At 53.3% G+C, this 25,825-nt stretch overlaps 3 protein-coding genes across 12 annotated transcripts; 1 reads left to right on the top strand and 2 right to left on the bottom strand.

The window, feature by feature from the left end:
• Window positions 1–107: 107 nt before the first annotated feature.
• Window positions 108–3,114, bottom strand: AUP1 (AUP1 lipid droplet regulating VLDL assembly factor). 7 transcript variants are annotated; one of them, XM_036435805.2, is made up of 12 exons: window positions 2,981–3,114; window positions 2,763–2,900; window positions 2,533–2,683; window positions 2,163–2,347; window positions 1,819–1,891; window positions 1,652–1,725; window positions 1,360–1,426; window positions 1,156–1,258; window positions 906–1,025; window positions 696–811; window positions 391–509; window positions 108–281 (listed from the first exon to the last, which is right to left on the bottom strand). In XM_036435805.2, the coding sequence occupies exons 1-12, from the start codon at window positions 3,028–3,030 to the stop codon at window positions 245–247; spliced, it is 1,233 nt and encodes a 410-aa protein (XP_036291698.1). In that variant the 5' UTR covers window positions 3,031–3,114; the 3' UTR covers window positions 108–244. The 7 variants fall into 7 exon arrangements, with proteins under 7 accessions (XP_036291698.1, XP_036291700.1, XP_045436893.1 ...); XM_036435807.2 differs by lacking the exon at window positions 906–1,025; XM_045580937.1 differs by lacking the exon at window positions 108–281 and having other exon boundaries at window positions 430–571.
• A 71-nt stretch (window positions 3,115–3,185) lies between these two features.
• On the top strand, window positions 3,186–6,559 carry HTRA2 (HtrA serine peptidase 2). Of its 3 annotated transcripts, XM_036435801.2 has the most exons (8): window positions 3,243–3,892; window positions 4,000–4,204; window positions 4,300–4,494; window positions 4,803–4,835; window positions 5,060–5,165; window positions 5,318–5,384; window positions 6,014–6,109; window positions 6,202–6,559. In XM_036435801.2, the coding sequence occupies exons 1-8, from the start codon at window positions 3,390–3,392 to the stop codon at window positions 6,365–6,367; spliced, it is 1,371 nt and encodes a 456-aa protein (XP_036291694.1). In that variant the 5' UTR covers window positions 3,243–3,389; the 3' UTR covers window positions 6,368–6,559. The 3 variants fall into 3 exon arrangements, 2 of the variants coding, with proteins under 2 accessions (XP_036291695.1, XP_036291694.1); XR_006741454.1 differs by lacking the exon at window positions 5,060–5,165 and having other exon boundaries at window positions 3,186–3,892; window positions 6,202–6,242; XM_036435802.2 differs by lacking the exon at window positions 4,803–4,835 and having other exon boundaries at window positions 3,236–3,892.
• LOXL3 (lysyl oxidase like 3) lies at window positions 6,507–25,825 on the bottom strand. Of its 2 annotated transcripts, XM_036435793.2 has the most exons (16): window positions 25,671–25,825; window positions 23,894–24,222; window positions 21,934–22,097; window positions 21,130–21,344; window positions 13,243–13,299; window positions 12,577–12,636; window positions 9,657–9,876; window positions 9,271–9,451; window positions 8,984–9,138; window positions 8,588–8,755; window positions 8,293–8,455; window positions 7,859–8,102; window positions 7,648–7,763; window positions 7,427–7,563; window positions 7,227–7,338; window positions 6,507–7,045 (listed from the first exon to the last, which is right to left on the bottom strand). In XM_036435793.2, the coding sequence occupies exons 2-16, from the start codon at window positions 24,204–24,206 to the stop codon at window positions 6,972–6,974; spliced, it is 2,379 nt and encodes a 792-aa protein (XP_036291686.1). In that variant the 5' UTR covers window positions 24,207–24,222; window positions 25,671–25,825; the 3' UTR covers window positions 6,507–6,971. The 2 variants fall into 2 exon arrangements, with proteins under 2 accessions (XP_036291686.1, XP_036291688.1); XM_036435795.2 differs by lacking the exons at window positions 12,577–12,636; window positions 13,243–13,299.

The following is a 25,825-nucleotide window of genomic DNA, read 5'->3' on the forward strand; positions in this document are numbered from 1 at the left end:
CTGACCACCCCCCACAAACCTAAAGAGGCCCTCATCCCCTTTCCACCCAAACGAGGAAAAAAGAACCTGTTCAGGGGGCTTTTTGACCCAGAGAGGCAACAGAGACCTTGAGTGAAAACCCTGAATTTAATGTGATACTGGGGGAGCCCCATCTCTCCCTTCCTACCACCCACCCATCCGGCCTGTAGAGCTGGGTGAGGGCTGCCCCCAGTCTCCGTCCTGCGGCTCTGGGTGCCATCTGTGCTCAGTCAGCCTCCTGGGCCTGTCTTTCTGTGAATCTCCTGTGGGACATAGGGGGGAGACATCGTGTGGGCTTTGCCATAGTAACTCCATAGTCAGCTCCCTTCTTCAACCTGCCCCTTCCTGCCCCTTATTCTCTAAGCCCCTCACCTTCTTGCATATTCATATAGTGCTTGTTTGCGCTCCTGTAGGCTTTCTTGCCGGGCCCAGGAGGACTTGGCAAATGTTAGGGCTGTGGGCTGAGGGGTCACCGGGCCAGAGCTGGGGAACTGAGGTGATCACAATGTCAGAGGGCTTGCGAAGTCATCATCATTAAACCTGCACCGAATGCCTACTTTGCAAGAGAGGCACTGTGCTAGGGTCTCAGGATCAAAAAGGAGACATCAGGGAAAGGGAGTATGTAGACTGCGCCATCCCACCCCAGGTCTTGGAGCTGACCATTTCCTGCGTCTCACCTTGGAGGCAGAGGCTGTGGGAAGGGCCTGGGTCCCCTCAGTGATGTCTTCAGGTATGAAAGCTACAGCTCCCTCAAGTAAATTGGTGATGGTCAAGTCTACACATCCAGTCCTGGCTGGGGAGAAGGGAAGAGGAGAAGGGGCCTGTTTCCCTGCTCATCACCCGCTTTTCCTCTGTGTCTTCCTGTGCGGGGCTACCCTCTCCCATACCGAGGTCTCTCTGGATGACGCCCAGCGGCACATGGGGTAAAACCTCCTTGACTCTCTGAGCCAGAGTTGCCAGCTGCACGTCAGGAGAAGGGCCAGGGGAGGGAGGAAAAGAAGACTGGGCTGCAAAAAAGAAATCCAAAATATGGTGAGTGGAGACGAGGAGGAAGGAAAGACTGCCTAGCACAGGAACAGGGAGGCCATCACAGTAAGCTGGAGAAAACAAAAAGCTGGGTGCACAGAGACCACACACCTGACTGGGGGTGCAATCTGCGGTGTCTCTGTCGCTTCATGTGCTCTGCTTTGTCTGCGGGAGTGAGTCGTGTCCCTGTCTGGCCCAGCTCTTGGGCCACCAGCTAGGGAGAATTGGAAGGGTGGGAGTGTCAAGGTCTCAAGCCTTTCTCCCTCTCCGCCTAAGGAGAGACCCCACCTCCACCCTGCCTGTGTACCCTACCACCTGTTGTACTCGGAGGGCAAACTCCTCATTCCCCTCCCCCAGCTGGCGATGAACAGGACGGAGCCACCTGCAAAAAACAACCCAGGGCCATGCTGGGGGGCAGCTGCTGATACCTCCTTTCATGGGATAGTGGAGGTTAGTGGCGGTGAGGGTGGGGAGAGAGTAAATACTTTGTATTGCCTCTGTGGTGGAACCTTACTATTAAAAGATCTGCAAATGGACAGGGCAGAGGCCACTACGCTCTGGACCTTGAGGTGAACTTTTCCCAGCCACCAAAAAATGAGGACAATACCTTACTTGATACACCGTGAAAGGGACAAAAAGTGACCACAACAGTTCTGACACCCAGGAGGCATCTGACACCGTCTGAGAGGAAGGCATGAAGTAAGATCGAAGTCAGGGCCAGGCGTGGGAGACTTTCCCCAAGCCCCAAAGATCCCCTATCCAACGTGCACTCACCACAGAGACTAGGGGTCTCTGGACTCGGAGAGTAAGAGGCTGAATCACATCCTGGATAGAAAATGGCCAGGAACTAGAAGGAAGAGAGAATAGAAGGGGATTCCAATAATAGAAGGGGATTCTGGTTAGTCCAGTCAGCAGCTCATACCTGACTTAAAACAGGAAACTGTCAAACGGCCAAAACAGATAAACAGGGACTACAGGGGACTCAGGGAAAAGAGCCAAAAGCGGACAGAAAGGAACTGAGAATGGAGGGGGTTGGGGCTGAAGAAGGCTGTGAAAACCTAAGGGCCCTCTAGCTTGCCTACCAGGGCATGTGGAGGCCAATGCCTGTGCTCACCCACCTGAAGCGCAGGAGCCCCTCCCGGCCATTGGTGGCCTCTTCCTCCGGGAATAGCAGCAGAGGGGTTGGGGGAAGCCTCGTGGAAGCACAGAATCTCTTGAGTGACTCCACCAACTCCCCCCGCCCATCCATCTCCATGAAGCCCCGGGACCAGCACACAAAGCTGGGGGGGCTATTGAGTAGAGGCTGGGAACAGGGAAGAGAGAAAGCAAGAGGAATGTTGTCAAGTGATAAAACGGACAAACGGGGAGGGGGGGGGGGGAATAGAAACGGGGTTAGGGGTACGGCTCCGTATCTCGTGGTCTCCAAGGCGAAACCGGGCGGGCAGAGGGCAGCCACGAGCCGGGCCCCGGGGAACTGCCCCCACTCACGGTGCTACAGCTGGTGAGCAGGTTGACTATGTTGTGATCGAAGGGTGTCACGTGGTTGGAAATGAGGACCCGGACGCGTTGATCCCGGAGTCCCGAGTCCTCCTCCCGGGCCACGAGCCCCAGCACCGCACACATGGTCCGCACCACGAACCTGCGGACGCAGGCGCTCCGTGACTGCGCCGCTCGGGTCGAACCCGGCCCGGACCCTCCCCGAGCGCCCGGGTCGGAACCTGCGGAGGACGCTGTCCGGCAGCGCGCAGCTGACGAGGAAGACGTGGATCCCGAGGAAGAGGCGCAGGACGAGGAGGCAGAACCCGACGGGCGCGTAGAGCAGCAGCGCGAGGAGCAGGAAGCCGTCACTCGGGAGCCTGCGGGCGAGAGGCGGGATGACCAGGCGCCGAGGGCCGGGTGAGCGCGGGCGCCGGCGTCTCCCCTCATGCGTTCTTACCGGTGCGAGTCAAAGAGTCGCTCCGGCCCCGGCGCCTGGGGAGGCTCCATCGCGGTTGCTTTAGGGGTGTCCGGCCGCCGCCGCCGCTGCCGCCATCTTCGCGACCCGCCGCAGGGGCTCCTGGGAAGGCGGAGTCTCCGGGCGTAGGCCCTGGGTGCCAGGACCCGAAACCCTCCTGCGCCCCGGAAGCGCTAGCCGCCCCAGCATGCCTCGGCGCTCGCTTGCCGCGGGGACCACAATTCCCGGCATCCTCCGGGCGGGGGCGAAGCCGGCCTCCCGGAATCCGGGTCCGGGTGCGCCTCTGCGAGGACTTCAAGTACCGGCGTGCCCCGCGTCCCGCGGTCACCTGCTCACGTCCCGGGCGCCGCCTCTGTGCAGGGCGGGCGAGGAGGCCGCCGAGGCGGAGCTGATGGCTGCGCTGAGGGCGGGGCGGGGTGCATGCTGGAGCCTTCGGGGATGGCGGGCTTTGGGGGGATTTCGCTGGGGGAAGGCGCCCCTGTTGACTCCTGACCTCCGGGCGCTGTTGACGTCAGAAACTCCTCGGGCCCGAGTGACTTATGGGACCCCCAGTCCCCGGGCCCGGTTCTCCGTGGGGGTCCCTGGACCACGAACGTGTCTAACGAGGGGGGCTCCGGAGTCCCGAGAGCGGCTGACTGCGGGCGCCCCGGATCCTCAGACCCGGGAGGAGGACTCGGGGGCCCCAGGGCCCCCGCCGCGCGCGTGGCTGGCTGTGGCCCTGGGCGCTGGGGGGGCTGTGCTGCTGCTGTTGTGGGGCGGGGGGCGGGGTCCCCCGGCCGTCTTTGCCTCGGGCCTGGGCCCGCCGCCCACCTCTCCCCGGAGCCAGTACAACTTCATCGCGGACGTGGTGGAGAAGACCGCACCTGCGGTCGTTTATATCGAGATCCTGGGCCGGTAACGGTGGGGTAGACCGGAGGCGCCGGGGCCGCGGGCTAGAGGGCGGGCGAGCCGGAGGAGGCCGCCCTCCTCACCTCCGTGCCCCCCCCCCCCTCCCATTCCAGACACCCCTTTTCTGGCCGTGAGGTCCCTATCTCCAATGGCTCGGGATTCGTGGTGGCCTCGGACGGGCTCATTGTAACCAACGCCCACGTGGTGGCCGACCGGCGCCGAGTTCGTGTGAGGCTGCCTAGCGGCGCCACCTATGAGGCCACGGTCACGGCCGTGGATCCGGTGGCAGACATCGCCACGCTGAGGATCCAGACCGAGGTGGGGCGTCCGGGCAGGCCGGGGTCTGCTTGGGGCTGTGTACTCGCCGGCGTCCCCAGATGACAGGCCCCCCCCTTTCACCCGTTCTCTTTCAGGAACCTCTCCCCACTCTGCCCCTGGGACGCTCCGCCGATGTCAGGCAAGGGGAGTTTGTTGTTGCCATGGGAAGTCCCTTTGCCCTCCAGAACACCATCACGTCTGGCATCGTCAGCTCTGTGCAGCGTCCAGCCAAAGAGCTAGGCCTCCCCCAGAACAACGTGGAATACATCCAGACCGATGCCGCTATTGATGTGCGTACTGATGTGGGAGGAAGGGCGGTCTGGGTTGGGAGAAGGGCGAGCCTATAAAGGGGCGGGCAAAAGTATCTATAGTTGAGAGTACTCGAAACACAGCTTATTCTTGTATTATTACTTAGTATTGTGTATTACAAATGTAAAGCTATTTTTGCTCCTCCCTGTATATGGAAGTTGGGCTACAAAAATGTGGCCCCCTGTTCAAGGGCTGGGAAAGGAGATAATTTGGAGAAAAGGCTACTTCCTGGGATGCCCCAGGCCTAGAGTCCCTGGAATCTCTTCCATATTTTCTCCTTGTCCTGCAGTTTGGAAATTCTGGAGGTCCCCTGGTTAACCTGGTGAGTGGGACATCCTTCTTTCCAAGAATCCCAGCCCCAGGTCAGTGTGGGAAGGGGTGGGTTTTTCCCTCATTCCATGAGGTTTGGTCAAGTTTCTGAACAGTCCCTTGTTAGCTGTCGTCCGGAATCCAACCAGATCTCCCCAACCCCCCAACACTCCCCTATTCTCGTTCAGGGGCCCCCATCTCCCACTGTTTGTTTGGGCTGAGGATTTGTCCCTGCAGGATGGGGAGGTGATCGGCGTGAATACCATGAAGGTCACAGCTGGGATCTCCTTTGCCATCCCTTCTGATCGCCTTCGAGAGTTTCTGCATCGTGGGGAAAAGAAGAGTGAGCCTGACTTAGAGTGGGGTTGGGGGGGGGGGTCCTTTAAGTGGTGGGTGGGGCATCCATTGGGCCTTGGTGGAGAAGGGTGTACTGGGATTAGAGAGAAGGGAAGGGAGGATGTAGCTAGCTGAGGCTCATTTGTCTTTTTATCACAGACTGGTTTGGAACCAGTGGGTCCAAGCGCCGCTACATTGGGGTGATGATGCTGACCCTGACTCCCAGGTATGCGCTTTAGGGAAGTGCGATATGCAGGACCACCTGCGTTGGTGGGCAAATGGCATTTCTGCTGAGCTTTGTTCTCAGTTCTGTCTTCATCCATAGTGAATTACCCCACACCTGGAGGTATCAGAAGAGCTGTCCTCTTGACTTTTTCACCCCACTCTGTTTTGCACAACTGCCACCAGATTGATTTCATCTCATTACTGCTTTGATTTACAATCTGTTAATTTAGTGTAAATGGGGCCATTTTCCATTTTTCAGACCTGGATTCCTATAGGAATATATTCTGTCCCAGTCAACCTGATTTCCTACTCCAGGTCTTTATTTATGTTGTTCTTGTTTTATATACTTAAATATCAGGTCCATCTATCCCTCTAGGCTCAGCTTAAATTCTCCCTTAAAGCTTCTCTTAGGATTCTAGAATGAGATTAGTGCTATTGACTTAACATTATGTATTACATGGAATTAGGTATTTTTTCTATTCACGTCCCATTTCCTAGCTACTAGAAGGCCTTTGTATCTGGAGTGCGTAGTGCATTCCCAGTCGCCAGTGTATTGAGTAATTTAAGGTGAACCTCAAACGAGGAGTGAGTACCTCGGGGTGCTTGACAGCATGGTTTGTGTCCTTTCAGCATCCTTGCTGAACTACAGCTTCGAGAACCAAGCTTTCCTGATGTCCAGCATGGCGTGCTCATCCATAAAGTCATCCTGGACTCCCCTGCACACCGGTGAGAGAGACTGCGCTGTGCGGTGGGGGTGGGTGGGCTGTGCATGTGCCCTTGAACTGGGCTATCTGCTCCCTACTTTCTCTCTGCCTTAGGGCTGGTCTGCGGCCAGGGGATGTGATCTTGGCCATCGGGGAGCAGGTGGTACGAAATGCTGAAGATATTTATGAAGCTGTTCGAACCCAGTCCCAGCTGGCAGTGCGGATCCGGCGGGGACGAGAAACACTGACTTTATATGTGACCCCTGAAATCACAGAATGAATGGATCAACAAGAGAAGGAGGCTCCTGCTGTGATTGCCACCTTGCTTTCCTGGCCTCGGCTCTGAGGGCACCTGGGCAGAGGATTAAAGGGACCCTTGGGGGGCAGGTCCCTCCAACCACCAGCACCGATTCCTGGGCTCTGAAGAATCACAAAGACATTTTTTATATAAAATAAAATTATACCTAGCAAATGAAGGAGGGGGCGCTGATCTTTCCCCCCATAAAACGGCAAGAGGTAAAGCTGTATTTCCCCTGAACTGAGGATATACTGGAGCTGACCATCCTGACCGCGCTGTTCGAGAAAACGAGCTGCTGCTGTCTGCTGTTCTGGCCAGTTCATCAGGTGCTGCTCTTTGTCTCGAGTGCAGCTCCCTGCTGGGCCTGAGAACCAGGATTCCCCAGGCTTGGCCACAGATCCGTACTGTTGGCCCTGGAGGAGGTTGATAACTTATGCTTGGCAGTTCCACATCCTTGGTACACGCTGGATGATTGCAGCGGGCCTGCTGACATCAGGGGTTCCTTGGTAAGCTCCTGAGGTAATGGCAGCCTCAGACCCCTGCCGCTAGGGGCCAGTGGTGGTTTGAAGAGGTGGGGATTGGCACCTTAGAGGATTTGGTTGCTGGTCTGGCCAGGATAGCGCTCGAACCTCTTATTGGCCTCTTCACTGAAGGCATCACCTGTAAAGTGAATGGGTGGTTTGGACAGGAAGACAGACCCTTTGTGGGAAAGGGTGGGGGGAAATGAAGAGGCTGGAAGACCCAGAGGTGGGTGGGAATACAGAAACAACTTGGGGAGGAGAGAATGAAGGGCTTTCCCTCCCATCCCCTGTCTTCCCGGGCCGCTGTTCCCGCCAAATACCAATGTGGCAGTTGTGCACCCAGATGCGATGTCCGTCATACTTGCAGTTACATTTCATTGCGTTGTTGGTAAAGTCACTCTCTGCTACTTCGTAATTGGGGTTGATGACCACCTGTGCATGGGAGAGAGGCAGCACAAGTCAAAGGTGTCCTGAATAAACTGCTCCCCCTCACCGGCTGGAAATCTCAGACCCCAGGCACCTGCAGAATGTAGTTTCCTGGCTTCACATCTGTGATGTCGATCCACTGACAGTCAATGTCATGTCGGTAGAGATCCCAGCAGCCCACAGTGATGCCCTGCTCTCCAAAGTTGGCACACTCATACCTCTTGGAGACATCTGAAGGGATGGACACGGCATATGTCAGCGTGAGGCAAGCTTATGGGATGGAGATATTGTAGCTCACCCAAGGCACCAACTCACCCTCCTGACACTCGGTGTCTTCGAGACAGAAGCTGGCTTTGTGGCCTTCGGCCACCTTGGTGCCGTTGGGGGTCAGGATGTCGTAGTGGGTGAAGATGTCCATGCTGTGGTAGTGCCTGTGGGGAGGAGAGACCAGGGAGCCCCGTTTCCTTCCCGGCCCCAGCGGGTCCGCTGTCCCCAGTGGCTTTGCCCTTCTCCGTGACCCGCTCACCCGTGACACTCGTGCCACACCCAGGAGTGGCGCCCCGCCTTGGGCCTGAAGTCCGCTCTCCCCAGGTTGTGGATCTGGGAGGAGAAGCGGAGTAGCCGGCGGTGGCCGTAAGGCCAGTTGGCCGAGCGGGCGGAGCGGGACAGACAGTTCTCCTCGGCAGCGCAGTACAGCATGTGCAGCGGCCGGTCCTCGATGTAGGCGGTCTCCTGCACCAGGGCCGAGTGCAGCAGCAGGTCTGATGCGGCTGCGCCAGGAAGGAAGGGAGTGTTAGATGTCACTGCTGAAGGGCGAGGCCCGATGGGGGTGCTTCCTCCCCCACCTCCCTATGTGTGTGAGGCTGGTTTTCCACAGGGAAGGAGCATCCCTCCAGAGTAAAGCCCTCTTTCTCCAAAAGGGGTGGCCCAGAACCTCCCTTCGCTGGCTGGCTCACTCACTCTCTGAGCAGATGACGCCGGCAGTGAAGCGGGTTCCTGTCCTCTTGCAGGTGACGGGGGCGCCGTGATGAGCACATTGGTCCAGGGACAGCTCAGTCCCAGCGCAGCGCACCCCACTCATCACCACCTCTGTCACATTCCCCGAGTCCCAGTACCAGGTCTCCTGGGGACAGAGGAGGGGCTTCTGTGAGGCCCCACCAGCCAGCCCCCTGGGCCAAAGGACCCACTTCCACGTCCTCTGCCCCAAACACAGGCTTTGGAGGCAACCGCCTTGGTTCCTCTCCGTCCTCCTCACCTGCAGGCCGTGGTTGGCATAGCCCAGTCCGAGTTGCCTACAGACCACCATGGCCTCCAGCGTTCCCCAGTCATCCCCACAGATGAGGCCCCAGCGGAGGGGCCCAGGCCCCCCTATTTGCACCTCAACTCGCCCTTCATATCGGCTGCGGCCCCCACTGAGTCGGATCTGTAGAGACAGAACAGAAGAGCCGGGGAAGCTTTCGGGGTGGGGAGTGGGAGTCTGTAGCGGGCACCTGGCCGAAGGGTGAGTCGGGGGCACGTAGAGTGTGAACAGCGATGGTGTCAGTGGGAACTGCAGCACTGCAGGGGCCTGGGGCAGTGGTCACACTTCAGAGCATGACAGCAACTGGATAGGACACGAGGCACCCGAGCCAAGGGGGAGAGGGTGACTGACCCTGGTGTCCACCCCCGTGTAGGGCAGGTTGCATCGGACTGCAGCATCCTGGCCGTGGGAGCAGTCCTCGGCTGTGATGTTCTTGTGAGGGCACCTCCAGAGGGAGGGCTCCTGTCCAGAGCATCGAACTTCACTCAAGTGGATGGCACCCATGCCTGGGGTCAGAGAGCAAACGCCAAGAGGTTGTGATTGGGCTTTCGTTGTCCAGGGGTCTCCTTCCCAAGGATTATACTTCCCAGAGTGTGTACCTCCCCCTTCCCCTTCCCTCCCACCTTCACCCCCCTCACCCTGCCCCATGCGGGCACCACTGAGGGCCTCTCGGGCGCTCCCGAAGCCCAGCTCCCGGCACACCACGCTGGCCGCCTGCAGGTCCCACTTGCGGTCACAGACTGTGCCCCACGTGCCAGCCTTCAGGACTTCCACCCGGCCCTCTCCGGGGCGGGCCCCGCCCTTCAGACGCACCCGGGCCTACGGAGGAGAGAGACAGGCCAGCGGCGGTGATGGGAGCATCGGCACAGAGAGGGCTGAGCCGAGCTGGAGATGAATGGTGGGAGGGCAGGGGGGATGGTGGCCCACCGCCGGAAGGTTCCTCTCTGCCTTCAGGGTCAGGGCTGTGCTTAGCCATGGGTGGCCAGGCTAGGGGCGGGAAAGGTCCTGTCCCTGTCTCACAAACCTCCTCCTGAAGTTTCAACTGCTGTTGCTTCTTCTGGCCGTTGGATGCTGCATAGAGAGGACCTGGCACACAGCTCACCACCACGGGGGCGCCTCCGGGGCACCGGGCGGTGTCATTGGCGCGATAGAACTCCAAGGAACAGAGGGAGAGGTGGGCCTCCGTACCCACGCAGGCCACCCCGTGCAGGCCAAAGGAGTGTTGCTGCCGCTGGGCCAGCAGCCTGTGGGGACAGGGAGGGGAGCAGTAGGTAAAACAACGCTCCTGCCTCTTGGCTCACAACCCTCCTCCTGTTCCCTGTCGCCACCATCCCCTATATTTTCACATGACCACTCGATCCCTCCGCTCTTCCCCTCCGCTCTGCAATGCTGCCCTCCAAAGGACACAGGGAATGGCCATTTCCAGGCTGAGAAAGGGCCCAAGATAGCCAGACACAGGGTCTTTGGGGGACCTTCTGCCGCAGAAGAACCCGATGGGAGGGCGGCTAGTCTTGACTTGCCTGACAGAGACCTTGTTCCAAATGGTTTCAGGCTGCTGAGCCTAACGGAGGCTGAGGCCGAGGCCGCCGTGCAAAGAGAACGGGAAGCTGGGACTTCCCAGTGGGAAGAGATGGGCAGGTGGGGCGGTCGGTGTGAACGGGGAAGCCTGAACAGCCAGAGGGAGCAGATCCTTCTATTGTGCTGAGACTGGACTAACCAAAAGAGTCAGAATGCAAACAAGTGCCTAAGTCGGGTCTAAATGGCTCCGTAGAAGCCAGAGGGACTTTCAGGCAGAGGTTCTGTAGGCCAGAGTATGACAGGCAGTTATGGGACAAACAGACCAGCTGGTGGGCGCACGAAAGACTGGAGCTGGCATGGGTAGGGATGGCGTATAAAGGCAAGACAAACAGGAGTTAGAGGGACCACATGGCCAGAGAGGGAGCGTGAACGTGAACGACGACGGTAAAGACATCCTCACCCCCAGACCTGAGCTGGCTCTGAGTCTCTCATGAGACAGCCCGTGCTTTGGCAATTTAAACCTGTTAGAAAGAATGTTCCACAGCCACCAGACAGGAAAATGGGACTAAACTAGCGATGTTAACATTTGGAATTACTGCAGAGAGATGCTTGAGAGAGTGAAGGGATTTGTTTGTGGACACTAATGAAATAAGAGAGTGCAGCTAGGCACGTGACAACAGAAGTACATTCTTCCCAGGACAGCTGGTTCGAGCCCAGAGGGGAAGCGGACCGGCTGAGGCCTGGTATTGGTGGAGAGGGCCTGGGAGGCGGGTTTGACAGTGAGTTATTGTGGTAAGGGGCCTCATCACCTGATGCCAGAGGAAGGAAGGAACATGATGGCTTGAAGACATTGGCGAGGAAGACACAGAGGAGGAAACGGTTAGAAACACAGCAAGGGAAGCCTGCAGACTCGACAGAATACCTTTGGAAGCTCAGGATCAGTGGATTCTGAAGCTCAAAGAGATCAGGTACTGTCCCAAGTTTCCTGTTTGGCTGAAAATAAACGTCAGAGAGGCCATCACAGGAGAAAGACACCTCTCTTCTGAACCCCCTCCTCCCCTTCCCCCACAACTGACCAAGTAAAAGCGACGATGTGCACTCCACTGGGGGGTCAGGGAGGCTCGAGGTATGGCTATGCCGGCAAAGAGGGCCCAAAGCCAAGAAGCACTACAGTACACCCTCCGAAGCCACCGGAGAAGGAGCTGGAGAAGGAGGGGACCGGGAGACCAGTGGGTGGTCTCAGGATGCACCGGAGAGAGGAGGGCACGGCAGGAAGGGATGGATTCTCTGTACCTCAGCCACGGCCACAGAAGTTGTCAGAGAGACTTTGCGTGTGCAAATGGCCTTTGGAAGCCTAGTGGGATGTAATCACGGCCTGGAACTTTTCCACGCCCTCGTGTTCTCTTTGAAGAAACCCAGGAGGAAAATTAGGGAGCTGGGAGCCACAGAGGAGCCCATCCTTGGGAAAGGTTCCAGAGGGAACACTGAGTCTTATGTCCAGGCCAGAAGCACTTATTTTAAAAAGCGAACCAAGCTGAAACCGGTTTGGCTCAGTGGATAGAGCGTCGGCCTGCAGACTGGAAGGTCCCAGGTTCGATTCTGGTCAAGGGCATGTACGTTGGTTGCGGGCACATCCCCAGTAGGATTGATGATTCTCTCTCAACGATATTTCTAACTCTCTATCCCTCTCTCTTCCTCTCTGTAAAAAAATCAATAAAATATATTTTAAAAAAGAAAAAAAGTGAACCAAGCCCAGCCAGTGTGGCTCAGTGTTTGAGCATCCACCTATGAACCAAGGGGTCACGGGTTCGATTCCCAGTCAGGGCACGTGCCCGGGTTGGAGGCTTGATCCCCAGTGCACGGTTGTAGGAGGCAGCCGGTCAATGATTCTCTCTCATCATTGGTATTTCCATCTCTCTCTCCCTTCCTCTCTGAAATCAATAAAAATATATTTTAAAAAAATGAATCAAATAAAGGTAGGATGGAAACCTGATCCCTCAGACAGCTTCTTAGAGGAGAGGCAAGCATTGGCATCTGAAGAACAAAAGTGCCAGAGTTTCTTTTTCTTTCTTTTTTTTTTTTTAAAGTGCCAGAGTTTCTTTTTCTTCTTCTTCTTTTTTTTTTTTTTTTTTTTTTAAAGTGCCAGAGTTTCTACTAGAATTCACTGAGGGGATAAATGAGCGTGTGGACCAAGGTAGTCAGTGATGAACCCCTACAGAGATTTCCAAAAATCCCGTGACAAGCATAACGTTAGAACCAGCCTTACTTTTCGTTTCAGTGAATCATCTGGAAGGGGGTCTGCCTTAGCTGCTGCTCCTCCCCCTCGTGGTGGGGGGCTCTCTCGGACCCCTTCCTGACCAAAGCCCAATCACAGGGCCCATCCCTAGGCAGTCCCTCTCCTGTCCACCAGCCTGAACTTTATTTACCTCTTGACCGGCCCCCTGCCCACTCGGGGTTTGGGTTTGACTTTACGCTTGGTGATTGGTCTGAAAAAAGGAGAAATCAGTTAGTAGAAGGAGAGGTTAGGTGCACGGCCAGGGAAAGGCAGAGGGTGGTTTTTTTCCCGTTTCTGGGAAGAACCCTTTGTGCAGTGTGGGAAGGGTTGGCGTGAAGGTGGCCCGGTGTGCTACAAACACTGACTGCTGTGGACCCCGGAACTGCATGTCAGGATCTCTTGTTGCTTTCTGGATTCAGCAACAGTGGGGAGAAATGGAACGATGTCAGCCCAGGTGGGGGAGGGGAGGAGAGAAGAGGAGAGTTAAGGCAGGAGAGAGAACGGGAATGCGGGTGAATTAAGGGAGGGAAAGATTGGGGGAAGGTGAGAAAGCCGGCTGGTGGCCCAGCTCTCTGGGGGACATGTAAGGATGAGGAGGCTTTCCCTCAGCCATTCATTCCCACGTCATTCCTCCCTGTGCTTCCTGAGGTCAAGGCTTGGCCGTTCCCATGTCTGCCTCCCTCCTGACCCCCACCCCCAGTCATATCCTTAATTCATCCGTTTGGGTCTGGGGATGGACATGGATAGGATGCCTTCCATCCATCCACCTCCTGGGCCACCGGGGCGTGCAGGAGGTCCCAGGGCTCTCGCCCATTACCTGCCAGGGGGCTTGGGGCGTCGGGCCGAGGCTTTGGCTGCTCGCTTCCTCAACTTTCTGTGAGGATAAGACAACAGCAGAGTCAGGGTCAGGCTAGAACCAAGTGGGAGAGGCTGGTGCAGCTGGGACCAGCGGCAGGGTTTCTTTTCCAAGAATCAAGGGTTCCTGGTGGCAGGATGTTAGAGCATCAGGTATTTCCAAGGCTCCACCCTTCACAGCTGCTTGACCGCACAGACACATGACAAGCTGGGTGAGCCGCAGTGCAGGGCATGGATTCAGGACTAACAGAGCCCTATACCAGGACCCGCAGACATGAGGTTAAGGTAGATGAGGGATAAGAACGCTCGGATAGATAGTAAGGCTGATCTAAACCCCAGGAAGGGCTACGGGAAAAGGTGTAAGCAGAAAGGTGTTAGGACTGTTAGGCTTGCCAGACTGACCAGGTGAGGAAAGAGAACTGGCCTGGTCATGTCTAGGGAGGGAACTGTCTTTTTATTCTTGGATGTTCTCTGGCTTCTGGCATTTCTAGGCCTGAGGCTAGTGAACCAGGATCAAGGACCTTAATGTCTGAGGACATTAAGTTGGTTTGACTAGGGCAGTGGTCGACAAACTCATTAGTCAACTGAGACAAATATCAACAGTACAACGACTGAAGTTTCTTTTGAGTGCCAAGTTTTTTAAACTTCTTCAAATGCCACTTCTTCAAAATAGACTAGCCCAGACTGTGGTATTTTGTGGAAGAGCCACACTTAAGGGGCCAAAGAGCTGCATGTGGCTTGAGAGCCACAGTTTGCCGATCACTGGGACTATGAGGCCAGGCTGCTTAGGATGACAGCCCCTTTCCTGCCCACATTAAATCCCACAAGCTTTAGTCATTCACAAACTCAGCTCATCTCCCAAACTTACTTCCAGGAAAATGAATTCTAAAACCTCACTTCTTTTTAATTGGCCTAAACATTGACCTATTTTATTCTTCAAAAAGTTACCTAAGTCTAATGTCAGGAAACTAGGTCTGTTTCTCCTCTCATTCTTCCTTTGATTTCAAAGACTTTCATTCCCCACCCCCTTTTGTCCTGTCCAACTGCACTGCGTGGCCAGATTATTATAATCTCTAAAGGCATAATAATCTGGCCACTCAGTGTATATCCTATATAATAAAAGGCTAATATGCAAATTGTCCCTGGACCAGGAGTTCAACCAGCAGGCAGACCAGCCAACTGTCCATATCCCCTTCCCCTGGCCGGACCCCACCCATGCAAGAATTCATGCACTGGGCCTCTAATATATATATATATACTGAATGGCCAGATTATTATACATTCAGAGATCATAATAATCTGGCCACTCAGTGTATGTATGAATAAAGGCAGGTCCTGTTCTTTTAAATGTATGACATTCCCTGTCATTATATTAGTTATAATTTCTTTCAACATGTTCTGCTCTGCTGTCTCTCTCTCTCTCTCTTTAAAAAAAAATATTTTTATTGATTTCAGAGAGGAAGGGAGAGGGAGAGAGAGATAAAAACATCAATGATAAGCTGAAACCGGTTTGGCTCGGTGGATAGAGCCTCAGCTTGCGGACTGAAAGGTCCTGGGTTTGATTCCTGTCAAGGGCATGTACCTTGGTTGCGGGCACATCCCCAGTAGTGGGTGTTTTAGAGGCAGCTTATCAACAATTCTCTCTCATTGATGTTTCTAACTCTTTATCCCTCTCTCTTCCTCTCTGTAAAAAAATCAATAAAATATATATTTTTAAAAATCAGTGATAAGAGAGAATCACCAATTGGCTGCCTCCTGCACACTCCCCACTGGAGATCAAGCCTGCAACCAGGCATGTGCCTTTGACAAGTATCAAACTGGACCCTTCAATCTGCAGGCTGACGCTCTATCCATTGCGCCAAACCAGGTAGGGCTTTGCTATGTCTCTTGATGAGTCATATTTGGATATACTATATAGCGTGCAGAGGCACTAAGATTTTAATATATATATCCTAAACTAGGCTGAAGCTGGTGGGTACTTCCTGCCATGGCTTCTCCCTGAGGATGTACTTAGTTGGTGTTTTTGCCAAAGCATCTCATATGTCCAACGTTGCTAGCCAAGAGTGTACAGTAGCTCTCAGGTTTCTTTCTTGAGACATTACTAAGAGTTTAGAACCTTGCATCACATAAGTATAGGGTGAAACATTTTCTCCAAATGTCTTTTTTCTCTCTCAAACATGTCTAAAATAAAATATACTTGGCACTTCCTTTGGCCAGTAACTCGGAGAGAGCATCTTGAACTCTAGAGTATTACTCAGAAAGATATAGTATTATCTAGAAATTTAGAAATACAGTAGTTTCCCCTTCTCCACAGGGGATACATTCTAAAATCCCCAATGGATGCCTGAAACTGTGGATAGTACTGTACTCTATATATACTATGTTTCCTATACATGCATACCTACAATAAAGTTTTAGTTTATAGTCCTAGCTGGTTTGGCTCAGTGAATAGAGCATTGGCCTGTGTACTGAGAGGTCCTGAGTTTGCTTTTAGTCAAGGGCACTTGCCTGGGTTGTGAGCTCGATTCCCAAGAGGGGACATGCAGGAGGCAGCCAATCAATAATTCTCTCTCATCATTGATGTTTCTATCTCTCTCTCCCTCTCCCTTCCTCTCTGAAATCAATAAAAATATATATTAAACAAGTTTAATCCTATATAATAAAGATGTAATATGCAAATGGTCATTACACCATGAAGCGTAACGACTGACCATGTGAATCATGGGTCAGCAGGAGGGTGGGCAGTGAGTTACAGGATGGTGGCAGTGAGCTACTGGCTACAAGCAGGTGGTGGAGAGCTACAGAAGGAAGTAGGGTAGCAAGCTATGAGGGGGAAGGAGGGGCGAGGGGAGCTACAGGAGGGCGGGGCAGTGGGCAGAGAGCTACTGGAGGGCAGCAGCAAGCTACTGGTGAGCTACTGGTGCACGGATTTGTGCACAGGGCTACTAGTTTATAAATAAGATACAGTAAAATATTAACAATAATAATTAATAATAAAACAGAACAATTACAACAACATACTGTAATAACAGTTATGTGAGTGGCTTTGGGGACAATATTAAATTAAAAAAAGGGTGAATTGAACACAAGCACTGTGATACTGTAGCAATTGAGGGATTAACAATGGCTTTCCCAATGCTAAGCCCAGTGTTTGCTTCTCAGTCCTCATGTTTTTAGAACCATCTGCAGCACTGACTCTCCCTTCCTCGAAGCACTGGGCTTCTCCGGTTTTCTTTCTCTCCACCTCACTGCTTGCATTTCACCTTATCTTCCTGATAAGTTCCCAAGATTCAGTCCTCGAACCTCTTTTTTTAAAAAAACAATCACTCCCTTGGTGATGTTGGCCAGTTTCAGGATTTAAAATACTTTCAACTGAACTCTAGAGTCACATGCCCAATTGCCTACGCAGCCTCACCATTTCAGTGCCTTAAGGAACTTCACATGTAACAGATCCAATAAGAAGTTATATATAACCCTTTCCCCCATGCTCCACCCACTGTCTTCCCTATCAAGTGAGGCCAACTGCATACTTAGCTTACGCCAAAAACCTAGGAATGATCCTTAATTCCACTTTCTTTCTCACATTACACTGAGTTCATCAAATCGTATTGGCTTTACCTTCAACTATAGACAGAATCTGATCATTTTCTCATCACGTTCACTGGTTCACATTCTTTACTTCACTTTGAGGAGACCATAACCTTCTAACTAGTCTCTCTGCCTTCTTTATTCTATTGTATCCATCACAATCTATTTTTTTTTTTTTACAATCTATTCTTTTTATTAAAAAAATATATATTTTATTGATTTACAGAGAGGAAGAGAGAGGAATAGAAAGTTAGAAACATCGATGAGAGAGAATCATTGATTAGCTGCCTCTTGCACATCCCCCACTGGGGATGTGCCCGCAACCAAGGTACATGCCCTTGACCAGAAACGAACGAGGGACCCTTCAGTCCACAGGCCGACACTCTATCCATTGAGCCAAACCAGTTTCGGCTACAATCTATTCTTTAAAAAAATATATATATTTTATTGATTTTTTAAAGAGAGGAAAGGAGAGGGAGAGTGTTAGAAACATCCACGAGAGAGAAGCATCGGTCAGCTGCCTCCTGCACACACCCTACTGGGGATGTGTCCCCAACCAAGGTACATGCCCTTGACCGGAATCGAACCTGGGACACCTTCAGTCCGCAGGCCAACGCTCTATCCACTGAGCCAAACTGGTTAGGGCTACAATCTATTCTTTTTTTTTTTTTTTTTTTTTTTTTTTTTACTTTTTTTAAATCGAATTTATTTAAACAATACAACAAAATTTAATCAACAATATAGTTGCCGTTGTTTTCTACTACTTGTGCCCAACGCTCAGGAAGCATTTTAATCCCTCTGTTGTAAAATTCTTGTGATTTTGATGCAAAAAATTCGGTCAATGCATTTTTGAGGCATTCTTCATTATTAAATTTTTTTCCAAGAAGAAAGTTTTGCAAAGAACGAAACAAATGGTAATCGGAAGGGGCAATATCAGGAGAATATGCAGGTTGAGGGAGAACTTCCCATTCCAACTGGCGCAGTTTTTCAGCAGTGATTCTTGCAGTATGCTACAATCTATTCTTAATTAAGCAGAAAATAATCTTTAAAAATGGAAGTCAAGTCGAAACCGGTGTACATGCACCCGCAACCAATGTACATGCCCTTGACCGGAATCGAACCCGGGACCCCACGGTCTGCAGATGGGCGCTCTATCCACTGAGCCAAACCGGTTTTGGCAATAAAAAATATTTTTAAAACATGGAAGTCAGATGTTACACTTCTGTGCAAAGCCTTATCTCACAAGGATTAAAAATGAAAGCCTCCTAAATTCCTTCCCCACCTTCCTCTACCTCACACCTATAATTTCTTCCAGGTTCACTCCGCTCCAGCCCTGGGGGCCTCCTAGAGCATGCCAAGAATGCTCCCCTCCCCCATACACATTCCCAGGATTATTTCATTTACGACCCTGATTCCTGAAAATGCTGGTCTGGATATCTGCATAGCTATGCTCTTACCTCTTTAGATCTTTTCTCAAATGATGCCTTTTTCAAAGAGGCCTGTATTGACCACTCTATTTAAAAGTGCTGTCCCACTATCTCCTTATAACCCCTTTCCCTCTTTGTTTTTGATGATCACGCCTTTTGCTTGCCACTCTAACATTTTGTAATGTTACGTATTTTCCAAATCTTCTGTAGTCTGTGAGATCAGGGATTTCTGTCTGTTTTGTTCACTGTTGAATCCCAACAACCTGTGGCACACAGTAGGCACTCAACAAATAAATAATAAATACTGAATGGATAATCTCTACACTTGTGTTCATGCTATCCTTTTCACTTGAAATGCCTGCTATTTAACTCAGACTCATCCTTCAGAGCCTGGCTTTGAATTAGGAAAGACTAAGAACAAACACAGAAAAAGAAGCATAGCCTAAAGATAGACATAATATAATAGTAGAGGAGCACAGCACACAGATGGTTTACAACAGCTGTGTCACTAGAGCAGATAAAGTATATTTCTTGGGAATGAAAGAACTTTCAGATGTGTCTCAGAGCCAAGACAAGGAAAATCTGAGAAAGGATGGAGAGGAGTGGAGGCTGGATAATGCATTGATTGACTTTCAAAAGGAAAAGGATTCCTCAACCTACAGATAAATAATATTCTAGAGTAAGTTATGAAATAGAAAGTTTGTGAACACCGAGGAACAATTATGACAATCCTTAGAGACCTAAAGGGCCTTCAGGAAACATCAGCTTAGTCAAACCACCATGATTTTCTTTTTTTGAACAATCACTAAATCAGAAGGCTGGAGAATGGTGAACATAAGGTGTCTGTTTTTTAGCAGAAACGAACAAAATTTCCCACAATTTCATTATAGATAAGATGGTGAAATGTTACATCATTGTAGTGCTCAGTTTGTTCCAAATCGTTTGAAAAAACATTTCACAACTAATGATTAAAGGGTTGATGTAAATCTGGAGGAAACTTACATAAGAAGAATCAGGAGTTGGCTTTAGACATTTCCACAATTGTCACAGTCACTCTGAGGAAGCCAGAGGCATAGCTAATCATGTTTGTCTATCAGAGGAAGCTGGGAGCTATGACACGGAATATAATGTCAAGATTCAAGATAATCTCAACAGTCATCATGACTTTTAAACTTAAAAAAAATATATACATATATTTTATTTATCTTTTACAGAGAGGAAGGGAGAGGGATTGGGAGTCAGAAACATTGATGGGAGAGCAACATCTATCAGCTGCCTCCTGCACACCCCCTACTGGGGATGTGCCCTTGATCAGAATCAAACCTGGGACCCTTCAGTCCGCAGGCCAATGCTCTATCCACCGAGCCAAACAGGTTAGGGCTAAAATGGTTTTAAAGTGATGTGACAAACTTATAAAGGGTAAACTCAACATAGATGTAGGTTCAAACAGGAGCAAAGATAGGGAAGATCTGAATTGGTTTCAGGTGGTTACAAGTTCAGGCTGAGCAGAGGGTTGCTGCCTCAACAGAAAGGCAATGCAAAATCTAGGCAGGCTTGAGTCCAAGTCGAGCATTTCTCCCTTCCCCTGCTCTGACCAGGCCATGTCCGACCACCAGGCCATGTCGGAAGTAGTGGGCCCAGCGGAAGGTCACCTATAGATGTCAAGAGTTCTTTCTGCAACACTGACCTAAGGAAAGGCTGAAAAAAACGTAAGCATTTTCAGCCTGCAAGAGGAGATTATAGAGAGACTAAAGAGTCCCAAATTTAGTATATGTGCTGCCCAAGCGAGCGCAAAGATTTCCAAATTTCTCAAAATGACCAAGTGAGCTGGTCCAGGGAACTGAGACGCTGTGATCACCGAGTCGGTCACCAGTTTTTCCTGGAAGCGGACTCTCCGGCAGGTGGAGCAGGTGGAGCGGCCGGCGGCACCTCCGCTGCAAGGCCTCCCGGCAAACTTCCCTCGGAGGCCCCGGGCTCCCGGCTCACAGACACGCCCCGCGGCCTCGGGCACGGCCCCAGGCGGGGACAAGGGTTTAAAGTAAGGTGACCAGACGTCCCGATTTTTAACAATTTGTCCCGCAGAGTCCTGTGACAAATTGTTAAAAATCGGGCGGGACGTCTGGTCACCTTAGTTTAAAGTGATGGGACAAACGGACAGAGTAAACTCAACACAGACGTGGATCAGAGGCGGCGCCGGCAGCCCCAGTCCTCCGGCTCCCGCGCCCGCCCCGCGCCGCACCCGCCCGGCGCCACCGCGGCAGGGCGCGCCCTCGCCTCTCGGAGCTCGGAGCCGGGAGTCCGTCCGCGCAGGCGCGGAGGCTGTGCCGCCCGGTCCGCCGCTGGGGGCGTGGCCTGGGCTCCGGGGGCGGGGACTCTGCCCGCCACCACCCCTCGCCCCGCCCCGCTTCCGACGGCAGACCCGCCAGCCGGGGGAGCCCGCACCTCTCCAGCCTCCCGGCGGCCTCTCTTCCACCCCCGCCCGCCCCCGTCTGTGCCCCAGGACCCCGCCTCCCACCGCCCCCCCCTTTTAAAAAATATATTTTATTGATTTTTTTTTTACGGAGAGGAAGAGAGAGGGATAGAGAGTTAGAAACATTGATGAGGGAGAAACATCCATCAGCAGCCTTCTGCACCCCCCCCCCCCCCCCTTCCCCGAATGTGCCCGCAACCAAGGTACATGCCCTTGACTGGAATCGAACCAGGGACCTTTCAGTCCGCAGACCGTCACTCTATCCACTGGGCCAAACCGATTTCGACCCACCCCTCTTTCTTGAAGGAGCACCCCTCCACCCAAGTCCGCCCCCCCCCCACCCCCGGCGCCCACCGCCCCTCACCTGTAGAAAGCCGCGTTGACCCTCTTCTCGCCGGGGAAGCCCAGCATCCCGCAGACCACGTGGCTGTTGTGGGCGCTCCAGCCTCGGTCACACACCTTGGACCAGCCGCCCGGCAGCCGCACCTCCACCAGCCCCTCCGTCACCGGCAGCGGCCGCCGGCCCCGCCCCACTGCTGGCTGGAGCCGCACCTCCTCCACTTGCTGGTGATGCTCCACCTGAGGAGGGGACCACAAGCAGGGGAAGGCGCTCCGGTAGCACCTTTCACAGGTCCTGCCACCTCGAAGGAACCCCGACTGAGGGTGCTTCCCGCCAACCCGATGGGGAGCAGGAGCCGAGGGAGATGCTATGCCTCCCCCAGTGGGGTATTGAGGGGTGTGGGGGGGCTGGAGGGACATGCTGTGATGTGCCCCCAGAAATGATCAAGGAAGCTGAGGAAGGGGCACCTGCGGGAGCAAGAGGGAGCACTTCATGAGGAAGTGGCATTGAAGGAGGGGGGAAGTAAGGAGTGACATGTTCTAGGAGAGCGCAGGTTTCCCTGGGGACCAGGGAGGAGGCTGGAGAGGTTCCTGCCAGGTTTAATGCTGGAACCAATCTGGACCTTACATCCAGGAGCTCTACCACTTGCCCCACCCACACCAGCCCCCAGCTTCCTAACGGCCCAAATGACCCCATGTGGCATATGGAATCCCCTACCTTCTAGTAGCTCCTCTAACCACATACAACACCCCACAGCCTCCTTGTCAGGCCAGCCTGGCTGGTGTGTGCGTGTGTGTGTGTGTGTGTGTGTGTATACACACTGCACACCTCGATGACGTTGGAGTCAGAGAAGCCAGGGAGGCGCTGGTCCTTGCAGATGACCCCGGCATCCTCATCGTGGGTGCAGTCACTGTTCCCCCAGCCCCTGGAGGTGCATTCAGTCACACTCCTCTCAGTCCCAGTACAGCTCAGGTTGTCCAGCCAGATGCGGCCTGTGGAGGGAGAGACAGGGGACAGAGAAGTGTGGGGAGGCCGGGGAGGGGGAGCGAACATAGAGGCCCCACACGTGGCTCTAATGATTCCATTTTTCTGGTAAGATAATGGGTGGGGCCCTAACCGGTGTTGCTCCGTGGATAGAGCGTTGGCCTGCAGACTGAAGGGTCCCAAGTTCGATTCTGGTCAAGGGCATGCACCTTGGTTGTGGGCACATCCCTAGTAGGGGGTGTGCAGGAGGCAGTTGACTGGTGTTTATAACTCTATCCCTTTCCTTTCCTCTCTGTAAAAAGTCAATAAAAATATTAAAAAAAGATAATGGGTGGGGAAGGGACCCTGGAGGGAATAAAAAAAAAAGGTATAGGATTGATGGAAGGCTGTTGTTGGTGGTCTTGGGCTACTCAGGAATTTGGTGCGGTGAATAAAAATAACAAGAGTCCACCTTGAAATTCTGCTTAGTTCTTATCCACTCAATGACAGATACAGTTAACCAAGTACCTATTGTGTTAGGCACGCTGCCATGGTGTGCCCATACATGATCATTCTTAGAACAGACCTGCCAGAAGTATTATCACCACTTTATATTAAACATCAACGGAGGTTCAGAAAAGTGAAGGAACTTGCCTGAGACCACATAGCCAACGGAGGCTAAGGAGTTGGAGCCATTTCTGAGACTTGAACCTCTAAGATCTTTCACCTGAGCTTCCCATGTGCCCACCCTGCCTGTGGTGACACATTGCCCCTGTTCTGGTCTCTGCCTGGACCTCACTGAAATGGGTGTCCCTGACTTCCTCTCAGAAGGGGCAGACCCTCAAAGGTTGTCTGTCCCAGCCATTGTGCAGGGATCCTCGATGCATATTCGGACAGGACTTCCCAGCTTCTGCTTGGGGCACCCACCTCCTGCCTGACCAGGCTGCCCAAGCCGTTACACAGTTCTCATGACTCTTTATGGCTTTCCCCTACCAGGTCTGATTCAGTCCTTTGATGCCATCCCAAAACATCCCTCCTGACAGCCACATGACTGTCCTCATATTTGAAGACACCCGTCATGTAGTTGCTATCCAAATTTTTTCTTCAGATCAAAAATCCCTGGTTTCTTCAGCTATGACTCCTTGAAAATTGGCTTCAAATCTTTCACATCTGGGCAGCTATCCTCTCAGAATATTTCTATTTTCTACCCCCTCTCTTAAAATGTGGCACTTACAAGTGACACTTTATCCCGGGAGTGGCCTAGTGGGTGGGAATTGGGGGTATCAGCTGCAGACTGCACCAGCTTCTATCTCTCCAACTGTGGGTTTGTACAGTGCACGCACCCCCAGGCCTCAGTTGGAATTGCTCCTAAACATTCAGACTAGCCCTAGTCAGTTCCAGCGTGGTTTCAGCTCTGGCCTGCCACGTGACTTTGTCAGCTGCAGAATCTATGACCCTGACCGGCTTAGGGGCACCCAGACATCGTGTACCTGCTCTCTGCTTCCCACAAAGCATCCATACTTGAACTGTACAGGGTTCATTTGATCAGGGCTGTGCTCGTACATGGCTTTGGAGAAGCATGCTTGAAAGGAACTCAGGTATCATCCAGTGTTGTTGCACATGGGACGCCAGAGGCTCAGAGAAGGCACCGACCAGCCTAAGATCACACAGCTCTGAGAGGGGGCTGTGTTGGCTGGTTTGTCACCCATGGCTTAACCTGTTTATTCTCAGTGTCCTGCGGTCCTGTAGCCGTGCCATCCTGGTGTTCCCTCTCCCTGCTCCTAGGCCACACGCGGGCAATGCCGAGGCCCTACCTGGAGCTCACCTGTTCCCGGGCCATACTTGGCGCTGTGGGTCCAGCCTGTGGCCTCTGTGAAGCCCAGCTCCCGGCAGAGGACATGGGCCGCCTGCAGCGTGAAGTCATCGTCACAGATGGTGCCCCACTCCCCGGCTCGCTGTATCTCCACGCGGCCTTCGAAGGGCTTCCTGGGGAAGCCAGCCAGCCGGAACCGCAGACCCTGGCTCCCCGCCCTCTTCTCGGGGGCCGTGGATGGGGACGGAGATCCCAGGCACGAGCTGCACAGCAGGCACAGCAGCAGTCCCCATGGGCTCCACCGCCAGGCACTGACAGGTCGCATGGCAGATAAGGAAGGCCTGGAGAGAGAAAGAGAGAGAGGAGAGAGGAGAGAGAGAGAGAGATTGAGGCAGGTCCAGGTCTGAGAGAGAGAGAGAGAGGTCAAGAGAGGAAAACAGACACTTAGCAAGATCAGAGACAGAAACACAGGGGGAGAGAATGACAAGGAACGAAGATAGTGAGGGAGAAACACACACTGAAAGGGGCTGAAACACAGAGTCTGAGAGACTGAGAGACTCAGATGGGGGGAGGGAGAGAGACGAAGAGGGGGATGGACACAGAAGGGGGGAGGGAAAGAGAGACTGGCTCTCTTTTTTGAAAAGAGTAGAACTCTCACTATTAGTTGTTAATGTGTCACATCGACCTCCCCTAGTTCTATAATTATCACCTTCGTTAGCCACTCACAATACAAGAGACCCAGAGATCAAAAGACAGTGATTAGAGACCAAGAGTCTGTCGAAATAAAGAGATAGAGACTGAGCAAGAGACACAAAGAGGAAGACCCAGACAGACAGGATGTGAGAGGAAGGGAAACGGTGGGAATGAAAGGGGGCCAACTGAGAGAGACAGGAGAGAGAGAGAGATGGATGGGAGACAGCCAGGCACACAGAGCTGGGGAGTGGCTAAGAGAGGCAGGCAGCAGGTGAGGAGGAGAGGGACTGACAGGAGCTGGGAAGCAGAGGCTGGAGGGACCCAGATGACCTGTTCAGCCAGTCAGAGGACAGACAGTACCGAGGGAGAAGCAGGCAAGGGGGCGTAGGAGATCCTCGGACCTAGGGTCCCATCTGGGCAGAAACAGGAGACCATGGAGACCTCACTGCACACCCTACCCAGCACACAGGCTCTCAAGTGCCCTGCAGGGTCAAGGGGCCAGGAGGGCCAGGCCTCATGCTGGGGGGTGGGGGGGGGAGGACTGTCTAAGTCTCCTGCCAACATCGCCACCCTCCCCACTGTCACCGGGCAACCGGAGGCTGGGGCACCATTCATCTTCCCAGCCAAGGCCTTCCCTCTGTCTGGGGCTGAGAACAGCTCCTGTACTGTGGGGGGCGAAAGGGGGGGGAGAGGAGGGAGGGGACTGGGGGCGCCCAACATGCTTCCCCAGACTCAGACAAACAACCCAACAGGACAGCTTTTTCTTTTTCTTTTTCTTTCTGGGGACATTTAGGCTTGGGGGCCCAGGGGTAGGGCCTCCCAGAGGTGTCCCCAGCCTTAGGACCCTCCCAGCTGCCCTATTTGGAAAACCCTGCCCCCTCCCTCTCTCCCCCGCCCGCCCCCGAATATCTGCCTCCTCTCTCCAACCTTCTCGTCTCACTCGTCTTTGACAAAATACAGCCTCCAGCTGGTTGGCTTCCCCTCGGACTCCATCCCACATCACCCGTTTGCCCTGGACCCTCCACCATCCTCTCCATCCGCAACTCCCCTTCCTCCTGCCGGCAGCGTGACCCCCTTCCCCCAGCCCACCCCTTACCTTTGGCTGAGCCGGGGCCCTGGGCGCTGGGAGAGGAGTCCTGGTCCTGGAGATGAGTCCTAGGACTTCCCCAAAAAAGTGCTCGGCCAGGGGAGCCTGGACCCCCGCCCTCCCTCCCCCCTCTCTTTTCGTCCCTCCCACGTCCCCTTGAGCCC

The sequence above is a fragment of the Pipistrellus kuhlii genome, unplaced genomic scaffold, assembly GCF_014108245.1.
Source record: "Pipistrellus kuhlii isolate mPipKuh1 unplaced genomic scaffold, mPipKuh1.p scaffold_m20_p_13, whole genome shotgun sequence".
Lineage (NCBI taxonomy): Eukaryota > Metazoa > Chordata > Mammalia > Chiroptera > Vespertilionidae > Pipistrellus > Pipistrellus kuhlii.